General features: G+C 33.4%; 2 protein-coding genes across 4 annotated transcripts; both read right to left on the bottom strand.

The window, feature by feature from the left end:
• Positions 1-1748: 1748 nt before the first annotated feature.
• LOC105784234 (cytochrome P450 71A1-like) lies at positions 1749-11890 on the bottom strand. Of its 3 annotated transcripts, XM_052625906.1 has the most exons (3): positions 11608-11890; positions 10932-11526; positions 9979-10842 (listed from the first exon to the last, which is right to left on the bottom strand). In XM_052625906.1, exons 1-3 carry the CDS (start codon positions 11673-11675, stop codon positions 10225-10227), a joined length of 1281 nt encoding a protein of 426 aa, XP_052481866.1. In that variant the 5' UTR covers positions 11676-11890; the 3' UTR covers positions 9979-10224. The 3 variants fall into 3 exon arrangements, with proteins under 3 accessions (XP_052481867.1, XP_052481866.1, XP_052481865.1); XM_052625907.1 differs by lacking the exon at positions 9979-10842 and adding an exon at positions 1749-2531 and having other exon boundaries at positions 10932-11890; XM_052625905.1 differs by having other exon boundaries at positions 10932-11890.
• LOC105784235 (cytochrome P450 71A1-like) lies at positions 2543-3601 on the bottom strand. Its single transcript, XM_052625908.1, has 2 exons — positions 3297-3601; positions 2543-3215 (listed from the first exon to the last, which is right to left on the bottom strand). Exons 1-2 carry the CDS (start codon positions 3539-3541, stop codon positions 2813-2815), a joined length of 648 nt encoding a protein of 215 aa, XP_052481868.1. The 5' UTR covers positions 3542-3601; the 3' UTR covers positions 2543-2812.
• Positions 11891-12237: the final 347 nt, after the last annotated feature.

Here is a 12237-nt window from a genome sequence, read left to right as displayed (position 1 = left end):
CCTTTCTCTCGCGACAACTTAGTGTCGTCTTTAACTACGTTTGATAATTCAATAAAAAAAAACAATATCGATTTACATCTAATTCACAACCAAATACATAGTCAAACATATTTTACATTTTATTCAGTTTAGTCCTTATACTCGGGATACACATATCTTTCTATATCCTATATTTGATTTCACATTCTTTCATTAGGAACCTTATACTTTTCATCCATAACATAATCTCATGAAAATTTTTAATTTCTTCAATTTAATCCCTAATGTTACAAAGTTACCTAACAAGCTTAATTCAATTCTCAATTTAGTCTTAACATAATTGAAATTCACTATCTAATAATATCTTCAATTTCAAGCCTACTTCATTAATTTCTCTTTAATGACAACTTGCTAAAACCTTAACAATTGAAAAAATTAATACACGGGCTAACTAATTCAAACTCCCATAATAAAAAAAAAAAATCAAAGAAAAATGGCTTAACAACCTTACTCAATTGAATGGCCGAATGCATGAGAAATTTTGAAGCTTTTCTTTCTTTTTCTTCAATGGTGGACGGTGGGATGAAAAAGATGAATGTATTCATCTTTCCATCCACTCACCTTAGTATATAACATAGTTTAAGGTTTAATTGATTAAGCTAATCTTAATTAGTTATTAATATATATTAATCATAATTAACATAATTAATAGTTTCCATCGTCACTTCCCACTAATTTAAAAAGGAAAAATGTTTTAATAACCATTTTGATACTTCGGATAATTGCTATCTAAATCCTAAAGTTTTTCTAAATTAAAATTCAATAGTGTTTGAACTTTTACAATTTAATCCTTAAGCTTGAATTAACGATTTTTCGGTTAAATTTCTAAACTGATTTTCAATATATTTTCTTAATAATTTCATTAATCTTTATATTCCATCTCGCGGGCTTGGTTTATAGAAATGAGGTTCCAAAACTGCGTTTTTGACACCATTTAAAATTAGGTCGTTACAACTGATTTTAGTTTTTTTTTAATTCTAACAAAAATTAAAAATAATTTTAAAATAATATGATATATGTTAGATTTGTGGAAAATTAATTTCATATTTCATATTTTAAAAACGAGAAAAAGGAATTGATATTATATATATACATGCCAATTTTGAAATAAACTTTAATATTTAATATTTTTAAAAATTACATATTTTATATTCAAACCTTACATGATCTATTAGATCTAAAGAAATTTGGTATAATTAGATCTAAATAATAGAAAACTGAAATTGTGTAAAAAAATTACAAATATCCATTTAAAAAAAAGAACACACTAAAATGAAATAAAAGGAAACAAAATTTTCTTTTATGCTATTGGCGGATGGGTAAATAGCAATAAAGATCCCTCTGCGTATTCTGATGTTGCAGAGATACCCTTTCGCAAATTAAAAATTCTTTATGAGTCCTCTATGTTTTAAATAGTTCATAAATTTATATCAATAACTTTATGTATTCATCACTTTGAATCATTCAAACATATTTAAACTCAAAAATCAATAATCGACTTGTACTTGTTTTTTAACGCGTGGATTCAAAAACTTATTGCAGGTGATCTTAGTGTTGTTACAGTCCTTGTTGGGTGGTTAAATGATTTAGTCGGAGAAGTGAAGCATCTATATTAGATGTGATTATAAGTCGGGTTACTTATTTAGTCCCAAAAGCTTGTCTGAAAAGCGAAAGAATTTAAGTAAAAATATAGACTTAAAAAATTGAGATTCGACAAAAATATGCATATAAACTTTATTTTTCATTTTCATAATATTACACCATGTCAACTACCAACAATAAAAATAGTCCCTTCTCCATAGAATATTGAAAGAAGGATTATTTTATTATTATATGGTACAACATCATCAACCTTGCTTTTGAAACTTCTGAATTTCACTTAATTTTTCAAAAGAGGTATAACACGAAGAGGTATTTTCTTGTGGCACGTGACACCGTAGAGTTCAGTCACATACAAATATTCAGGAATTTCACCAGCAGGCAACTTCCGGTCAAACCAATAGAGAAGATTGGCCACCACATACTCAGTAGCGACAACTCCAAATGGCATCCCAGGACATGCCCTTCTTCCTAAACCAAATGGAATGAAGTGGGAAATCTTGACCTTGAAAATCAATATTGGAGCTATCCTCAAACCTCTCCGGGATGAACCCTTCTGGATTTTCCCACCAGTTGGGGTCTCTATGAATGGCCCATCCATTGATAATGATTGTGGTATCAGAAGGGATGTCATAACCCCCTAGTTTTACACTTGCAGATGTTCGTCGAGGGGCTAGAAGAGGAGCTGCCGGATGCAGTCTTAAAGTTTCTTTAACTACACATTTTAAGTAATCCATTTTGTTGATATCCTCTATAACAACCTTGGATTTGTTCCCCACCACAGTTCTTACCTCTTGTTGGACTCTTTTCATGACATTTGGATGCTTTAAAAGCTCAGCCATCATCCACTCTATTGTCGCCGTAGTGGTATAACTTCCTGCCACAAACATGTCCTGACATTACCAAAATAAAGACACTTTAGTTCAAGGCATAAAAAAAAGGGTTAAAAAAGGAAAATAAAGGGGAAAATAGTGTTGAATGACCAGTAAGATAGCTCTGATGTTGTCTCGAGTGAGGTCCATCTCATACATGCCATCCTTTTGGAGTTGCATGATGATAGAAACGAAGTCCTTTTTATTGGAAACTTGGCCATCAACTTCAAGAGCTCTATGCTCTTCAAGTACATGGTCAAGGAATGCATCGAATTCCGCAGATATGCCTTCATACTTGGAATTTATCCAGTAAGCGCATCAACCCACCTCAAGTAAGGAAACATATCACCAATACAGAAACCGGTGAAGAGAACCAACAGCTTTTTACCCAACTGCCCAAACTTGCTGCACCCATCTTCTTCTTCACTTTTATGACTAAGAATACATCGAGAAGCTATGTTACTTGAAACCGAGATTAGCATCTCCGACAGATTAATGGACTCTCCTTTAAGACAAGCACCACGAACTTTGCTGATAAGAAGTTCAACTTCTTCTTCTCTAACAGACTGAAATGAGTTGACTCGTCGATGGCTGAAAAGCTCAAGAACACTGATCTTCTTAACTTGTCTCCAAAACTCGCCATAGGGTGCAAAAGCCATATCCCCGCAGTTATAGAACAACATATCTACAGCCGTAGTCCTTGGTCTGTTGGAGAAAATAATTTCATGGTTTTTCACAATTTCTTTAACCAATTCAGGTGATGAAATCAGTACTGTTTGATTATACCCCAATTGTAGAAGCAAGAGAGAACCATAGTTCCTTGAGAGGTCTCTGAGAGAGCGGTGAGGAAGCATGCCAAGTTGGTGTATGTTGCCGATAATAGGTAGCTTTGGGGGTGATGGAGGCAGATTCAGGTTTTTCTTTTTTGCTGGTTTAAGCCAAATCAAAAGAGAAAAAAGGAGAACCAGAGATAGAAACAATGGATTGATGTAAACTTGGACTACATTCAAGAGATCCATTTGCAAGATCATAAATCAAACGATATGGTTAAACGTATGGCCAGCTATTTCTCTACTCAACAGATTGAACATTCAAAACTACATATATATCATGAATATTTGTTATTTTATTTATTTTTAAACATATTATATTATATTATATTATAATATAAGGATAAAGTTAGAGAATAAAAATGATAAGATTAACAATAAGGATTTTATTCTAATAAATCTGTTTTATATTTTACAAATCTTAAAAACCAAAACTTAATTACAAATATTTCATAGACATTAATCGCAAATTAAATCATACATGATTTTTGTGCACAAACAATATTAAGAATTGCGTCTCGTAGAAAAACTTCATTCATCAATGTTTATGACAAATATTATTATTTTTTTAGTGCAAATGATTTTGCAATGTGTTTTTCATTTTTGTAGCTCAACTACAAATATTTTGTGGACACTGTACATGGTTTTTGGGCACAAACAATATTAAGGGTTGTGTTTAGTGAGCAAAAAACCTTATTCCCCATGATTTCTTTTTAAATCAAGCAAAATCAAAATTACAAATATTGTTTCTTTTTAAGTGCAAATAATTTTCTAAAATATTTTTATTTTTTAACTCAACTACAAATATTTCGTAGACACTAATTGCAAATCAAATCATTTATCAACTAAAATCAAAATGACAAATGTTGTTTTTTTTAGTGCAAATAATTTTCTAATGTGTTGCCATTTTTACAACTATGAAAGGTTCAAATTTTGAAGAAGACATTAATATCAAAGAAATTTTTGAAAGTGTCTCACTCAGAGACCACAACAAGTAATGAATTGCTCCAATTTTTATTTTATTGAACTTAGTTGATGTAACACCCCGATACACGACCTGATCGTTGGGTTCGAATTATAATATATCATATTTATTGCCGGAGCAACTACGATTAAATTAATACAAATTCACATCATCAAGCATGTAATCATAGGGATTATAAGCAAACAACACAATAAATATTCATTATCGGGTCTTATATGAGCTTACAAACACCCTAAAGTCAGCCCAAGGTCGAATCATGATAACACTCTAGAATAACATATTTTTATGTATTAATTAGGTATTTATTCTGAGTATGATCCTACTAATTTGAGCTATTTATGATCTTTTATCTCATAGGGACTAAATTTGAGGCAAAAGCAAAATTAAGGGCCAAAAGCGTGAATTTAGAGATAAAATGGGCCAATGTGCGACACAAGGAAAAGTTGGTGTCAAAAGTGCAAGCATGGAGGACACAAGGGTTGAAATGCAAAAAGAAGAGATTTTATTCTATTAAACTCTATTTTAATTATATTAGGATAATTAATATTGAGATAATTATTAAGGATTATTTTTAGGATTTTATTTTATCTTTATTTATCTTTAATTAAATGTATTTATCTTTTAGGAATTTAAGTAGGATTAGAATATCTCCCCTAGCACTATAAATAGGGGGTGAAGTGACTCAAAAGGGGATCCCATCTTTCTTTTTCTGTAAACACTCTCTCCCCAAAAGTCTAGGCTTTTGTTTTTTTCATATTTCCTTTCAATAAAATCTTTATTTTTATTTTATTTATTTTCTTTTCTACCACAACCATGAGCCACTAAACCCATCTAGCCGAAGGTTGTCAAAAATTCCCAAAAGGGTTCATGAGGCTTAGAATCCGTACTTAGCCTCCTCGCTGAGTATTCATCGTTTCTCTGCACTACGGGGCTGACGCTTCCGTCCAAGTCCCTTAAGAAGTAAGTTTTTCAACGTATGCAAAGGCGGCCTTTTTGTATGTTTTGGGAAGGTTGCACAGTCAGTTCGTTAGCTTACTGCGTCAGAGGTTGGCGAGCCCAAGAGACAAAATGGCATGAAATTCGCCATTGAGAAGCGTTGATCTAGCATAAGACGATCTCACAGAAGCGATTGTTGGCTAGAGTCAGGTTCCACTAAATTGTAAGTCTAAATTCTTGGAGTTGGTGGTCGTAGGCGTCCTCTTCCACTATAACTGGCTTATTCGGTTTGGGAAGGATCATCTAAAAGCCGAGGATTGAACCCAAGGCGGAACGAGACAACTGGAGGCTGGAATCTCCTATAAGAATTTTCTTTCTCTTAACTCTATTTTTAATTTCTCGTATTTTCAATTCAATATTCTTAATTCTGTTTTTATTTTATTTATTGTTTCTAGATCTAATGGCTCAAATGATTCGGCAACCAAGGGTGCGATGATTATTGATTTTCAGAATAAGAGTGTTCAGAACAAAGGGAATCTGCAAATTGCATCAGGTGTGTAACCATCCCACTGTAACTGTAGAACAGCAAAAGCCAAAAAGCCAAAATACGTCGTTGAGACCACACGAGTGTGCAATCGCTCGTGTGGAAAGCCAAACCTGTGAATTATGGGCGAAATATTGTAGGGGCCTCTATGGGCATTTTTATGGGCTTAGGCCGTAATGGGCCACGTTAGGCAGAAATGGGCCGTGTGGGCTCAATAGAATTGTGGGCCTCACACGGATGAAATCCAAGATTTGTGGCAAATACTGGACTGGGCTATGTAGATCTCATAGCCATGGCGAAATCTGGGCTGAACGGGCTATACGAGCATGTGGGCCCACTTGGGCCGAGTAATAGAACTTGGGCCCATTTATACTGTTATGACCATTTAGATTACCTGAGTCACTCGAGGCGACTGCAGACCTTTCGAGAGGTTGATAAATGACTAAAATACCCCCATAGGATAAAATGACCGAAACACTCCCGAAGGGTAAAATGGCCGAAATACCCCCAAATGGTAAAATGACCAAAATACCCTCGAAGGGTAAAATGACTTCAATACCCTTAAAGGGTAAAATGACCAAAATACCCCTAGAGGATAAAATGACCGAAATACCCACGAAGGGTAAAATGATAGAAATACCCTCGTAGGGTAAAATGTCTGATATACCCTTATGAGTCGAAATATATGTATGGCCTATGTATGTATGACCGATTTGCTCTATGATATATATATGATTGTTACTGAGTATGACGTACTACATACACGTATGATTTATGACATGACATACTGCATGGGGTTGGGATACTATTTTGGAGGAAATGTACTGTACTGATAAGGTTGCACGGGTCGTCCAAGACGACTGTGGACCTACTGGTGGCTTTACTACATATACTGTTACTGGAAGCTTTGTTGCGATTCTATTACTGGTAGCTCTGCTGTGATATTGGTGTGTTGGCTGGGTGGGTCAATTTTATCCCCACATGGTGTGTTGGTGGTACAGAGTGGTGTGTTGGTTGGATTAGGTTGGGTTGGGTTGGGTTGCATCATTGCACTGTACTGTTACTGTATTGGGCTAGGCCCACACTGTTACTGTATTGGGCTAAAGCTCACACTGTTACTGTATTGGGCTAAGGCCAACATTACACAATTAATGCTTATGGCCCAGGCCCAAACTGTTACTGCATGTCGTATATCATTTGACTGATAGGAGATTACACACTGAGTTTTCGTAAACTCGCCCTTTCTTTTATTTACTTACAGGAAATCTTCGACCATAGGCGATTTGGTGCTGAGAGGGACTCGGAGGTGGCCACACTACTGCAGCTGTTTATCATTAGTTTTTATTTAAATTTAAAGTTTGTGTTGGGTTTGTTCATGTAATAAGGGCCTTTTAAGTTTGTTTAAGTTTTTAATTGGGCTTTTGCTTATTTGCTTTAAATTGCTAGTTTAGGGAAGATGAATTTTCAAAATAATAATTATTTTCAAAGTCACAAACTTTAAACGATTGGAGTTTTCAAATGCTTTCGCGTTTTAAAAATAACTATTATAACAGTAGCAAATAATAAGGCAAACATTTTAACTAGATAATTGTTAAATAATACTAAAGAGGTTTTAAGCTTAGAAATGATTTTTTTCCAACAAGACAAATTTGCAAACGACACTTCAATGTGGCACGCCAAATTCGGCTATAACATCTAGACTAGGTTTGGGGTGTTACATTAGATGTTATGATCGGTTTGTAATGCCCGTGACCTTAATCTGACGACGGAGAAGGGCAATGAGTGTTACAAAGCGATAAAACTCAGTCATATTTCTATAATTCAATCAATAAAATGCAAGTTAAAACAAATGAAACGTGTAATCAGTAACCATTCAAAATAGGTATTAGATATCATGTTATAATATGTTATCATACTATACAATTCATTTTATACATGTAACAACCCGTTTTTAGTGAAATCGAAACAGTGGTTTTGGGACCACAAATCTGAAGTGAAAAAATTATATTATTATATGGTCTATAGTATGATAGAAATACCGTATAAAAATTTTGTTAAGAAATTTTGTCGTTTACATACCTAATTTAATAAAAGGACTAAATTGCATTAAGTGCAAAAGTTGAGTTCTAATAGCTATTGGTATTAAATAGCAATAGAATTTGAAATTAGAGGTCCTTATATAGTAAATAAACCATTAAAATGCTTAGTGGTTAAGCTTGAATAGTCATCACTGGAAATTTCATGAAACATTAAGGTTAATTTTGGAAATTATCAATTAAAGTGATATTAAATAAAATAAAAAAATCTATTATCATCATCTACCACCAAAAAAAAGAAAAAAGAAAAAGAGAAAACCTAGCCATGGAAGCTTGAGATATTAGCAAGCTTGTTTTGCTTAATTATGTATGTATTATAGTCTCGTTTTGATGATTTCTATGTTTTCGAGATCGTAGTAGCTTAATCTAGCTAGCTCAGGGATTAATTGCAAAATCAATAAAGTATTAGTGTTTTTCCATTGATGAGTATGCTTGGATTTTGAAGCTTTATGATAGAAAATGAAAGGTTGTTGTTAGGTAAACAACTTTTGTAAAGAGAATTTTGATGAAATTATCAATTAGGGATTAAATTGAAAAGATGATAAATTTATGGTAAAATTGTGAAATTGTGAATTATGTGGGATTTTATTAATATTTATAAAAATTTGCTAGGCTTGAGTAAAGATTAAATTGCATGAAAGTCATTTTCCGAGCCTAAGGACTAAATTGCAATGAATTAAAAGTATAGGGGCAAAATAGTAATTTTTCCAAAAATGTGTTGTTGGACTAAATTGAATATGAATTATATTGAATTGAGTTAAATTCATTCGTATAGATCTAGTTAGATCTAGTACGGAGTTAGATCGAGGCAAAGGAAAAATATCGGATTAGTCGCCTTTGTATCTACGTACATTGTCAAGGTAAGTTCGTGTAATTAAATTGTACATTAATATGTGTTAAATTGAATTATTATTTTTGAATTATACAATTTCCATGAATAAATATCTGTTGTATATTCGATGATTACCGAGTCTTGTTTGATCCTTATGAAATTCGTAGGATACAAATGACATGTCATTAAGGTTACCGATTTGGTTGGGGTCCTGCATGTGTTGCGGATACACCACAGCTCATATGAGCTTCCTGTAATACAACTCGCATGAGCTTCTCGATATTCAACTCGCATGAGCTTCTCGATATTCAGCTCGCATGAGCTTTTTGTTATTCAGCTCACATGAGCTTCCTATTATTCATCTCGGAGGAGCTTCCTGTTTATAGCTCGTATGAGCATACATGTACATGAATTGACGGATTACGGTTCAATACACTTCATGTGTACTACCCGTGGATTCAACGATATTCTAAATGGTTCAACGGGCACAGTTTTGTAATGAAATCATATGAATTTGATATGAACTATTATTGGTATATACATGAAATACATGAAATATGATTATTTGATGAATTCAATCATGTGTGTTGGATTTTATATGTGATTTTCATGGCTAATATGTTGGTGATCATGTGTTTAGGCTATGTTATGTTTACTTACCTATTGTATGGATATATGGTAAGATAAATTCCGTATTATATGAACTTATTAAGCTTAAATGCTTAGTTTATGTTATTTTCCATGTTTTATAGTAGTTCGGAAGCTCATTTAGGTTCAAAGCTAGTCGGAGCTATTTCACACTATCCACCGGCTCTTTTGGTACTTTTAGTAAATTAATTCCGATTATAATGACATGTATAGGATATTTTGGTCAATGTTGGTATATAAATGTTTTGTTGGTATATAAACTTTTTTCTATGTTTCTTGGGTTTATTCAACAAATGAAATCCATCTCCTATTTATAGAATGTCTCATGTCACTTCATAAGGACATAACTACCCAAACGAATAGTCATATCTTTAACCACAAATGTAATTATTCAATAAACATAATTATTAAAGTTGATACGTGATATAATTTTTGGTGACAAGAGACATAACCGATCACTATGAATAGTGACAACTTTTGCTTAATTATTAAGTGATATTATTTTGGATCACTTGTAACTTTTCAATTATAACTATTGAAACATTATAAATATTTTAAAAATATTTCAACACATGAAAAATAAAAACACAAAAGATATAATAATAAAATATAAAATTAGCTTTATTAATTCATTCATCATTAAAATACATCAAAACAGTTATATATTTAGTACAATATAAACACCTTCGTTAACATCATCTACTCGGTAGAAATATAGAAAAGCTAACAACAAAAAAACCATCTCCACAAATACAGTGTCATATATTTTATTTTATTTTATTATTATATTGTACAACCGCCTGCAACCTTATCAACCTTGCTTCTAAAACTTTTGAATTTAACTTAATTTTTAAAGAGAGAAATAAGGTATAACACGAAGAGGTGTTTTCTTATGGCACGTGAGACCGTAGAGTTCAGCCATGTCCAAATTTTCGGAATTTCACCAGCAGGCAACTTCCAGTCAAACCAATAGAGAAGATTGGCCACCACATACTCAGTAGTAACAACTCCAAATTGCATCCCAGGACATGCCCTTCTTCCAAAACCAAATGGGATGAAGTGGAAATCTTGACCTTGAAAATCAGTATTGGAGCTATCCTCAAACCTCTCCGGGATGAACCCTTCTGGATTTTCCCACCATTTGGGGTCTCTATGAATGGCCCATCCATTGATAATGATTGTGGTATCAGAAGGGATGTCATAACCCCCTAGTTTTACACTTGCAGATGTTCGTCGAGGGGTTAGAAGAGGAGCTGCCGGATGCAGTCTTAAAGTTTCTTTAACTACACATTTTAAGTAATCCATTTTGTTGATATCCTCTATAACAACCTTGGATTTGTTCCCCACCACAGTTCTTACCTCTTGTTGGACTCTTTTCATGACATTTGGATGCTTTAAAAGCTCAGCCATCATCCATTCTATTGTCGCCGTAGTGGTATCGTTTCCTGCCACAAACATGTCCTGACATTACCAAAATAAAGACATTTTAGTTCAAGGCATAAAAAATGGGTCAAAAAAGGAAAATAAAGGGGAAAATAGTGTTGAATGACCAGTAAGATAGCTTTGATGTTGTCTCGAGTGAGGTCCATCTCATACATGCCATCCTTTTGGAGTTGCATGATGATAGAAACGAAGTCCTTTTTATTGGAAACTTGGCCATCAACTTCAAGAGCTCTATGCTCTTCAATTACATGGTCAAGGAATGCATCGAATTCCGCAGATAATGCCTTCATACTTGGAATATATCCAGTAAGCACATCCATCCACCTCAAGTAAGGAAACATATCACCAATACAGAAACCGGTGAAGAGAACCAACAGCCTTTTACCCAACTGCCCAAACTTGCTGCACCCATCTTCTTCTTCACTTTTATGACTAAGAATACATCGAGAAGCTATGTTACTTGAAACCGACATTAGCATCTCCGACAGATTAATGGACTCTCCTTTAAGACAAGCACCACGAATTTTGCTGATAAGAAGATCAACTTCTTCTTCTCTAACAAACTGAAATGAGTTGATTCGTCGATGGCTGAAAAGCTCAAGAACACTGATCTTCTTAACTTGTCTCCAAAACTCGCCATAGGGTGCAAAAGCCATATCCCCGCAGTTATAGAACAACATATCTACAGCCGTAGTCCTTGGTCTGTTGGAGAAAATAATGTCATGGTTTTTCACAATTTCTTTAACCAATTCAGGTGATGAAATCAGTACTGTTTGATTATACCCCAATTGTAGAAGCAAGAGAGAACCATAGTTCCTTGAGAGGTCTCTGAGAGAGCGGTGAGGAAGCATGCCAAGTTGGTGTATGTTGCCGATAACAGGTAGCTTTGGGGGTGATGGAGGCAGATTCAGGTTTTCTTTTTGCTGGTTTAAGCCAAATCAAAAGAGAAAAAAGGAGAACCAGAGATAGAAACAATGGATTGATGTAAACTTGGACTACATTCAAGAGATCCATTTGCAAGATCATAAATCAAACGATATGGTTAAACGTATGGCCAGCTATTTCTCTACTCAACAGATTGAACATTCAAAACTACATATATATCATGAATATTTGTTATTTTATTTATTTTAAACATATTATATTATATTATATTATATTATAAGGTTTAACACCGAATGTTAAATTCGACAAGATGTCATGTGAATTATTAAAATTTAAATTAATTAATTTTAGTGGTAATTTTTAAAAAAATTATATATTTGATGAAGTAGAGAATAAAAATGATAAGATTAACAATTAAAAATTTCTCATTTATATGGATTTTATTTTAGTAAACCTTTGTTTTATACTTTGTTAATTTTAAAGAACCAAAACTCAACTATAAATGTTTTGTGGAAACTAATTGCGCGC

The sequence above is a fragment of the Gossypium raimondii genome, chromosome 13 (assembly GCF_025698545.1).
Source record: "Gossypium raimondii isolate GPD5lz chromosome 13, ASM2569854v1, whole genome shotgun sequence".
In the NCBI taxonomy this organism is placed as follows: domain Eukaryota; kingdom Viridiplantae; phylum Streptophyta; class Magnoliopsida; order Malvales; family Malvaceae; genus Gossypium; species Gossypium raimondii.
This window is presented reverse-complemented; position numbering and strand designations above follow the sequence as displayed.

Bases quoted from the DNA above. Each gene is read 5' to 3' on its own strand.
- LOC105784234 (XM_052625905.1), bottom strand. From the start codon at position 11,675: ATGCTTCCTCACCGCTCTCTCAGAGACCTCTCAAGGAACTATGGTTCT. The intron at 10,843-10,931 runs GTCATTCAACAC...TGGTAATGTCAG, and splicing joins ACATCAAAGCTATCTTACTG to GACATGTTTGTGGCAGGAAA.
- LOC105784235 (XM_052625908.1), bottom strand. From the start codon at position 3,541: ATGATCTTGCAAATGGATCTCTTGAATGTAGTCCAAGTTTACATCAAT. The intron at 3,216-3,296 runs GTATAATCAAAC...TTTCTCCAACAG, and splicing joins CTCTTGCTTCTACAATTGGG to ACCAAGGACTACGGCTGTAG.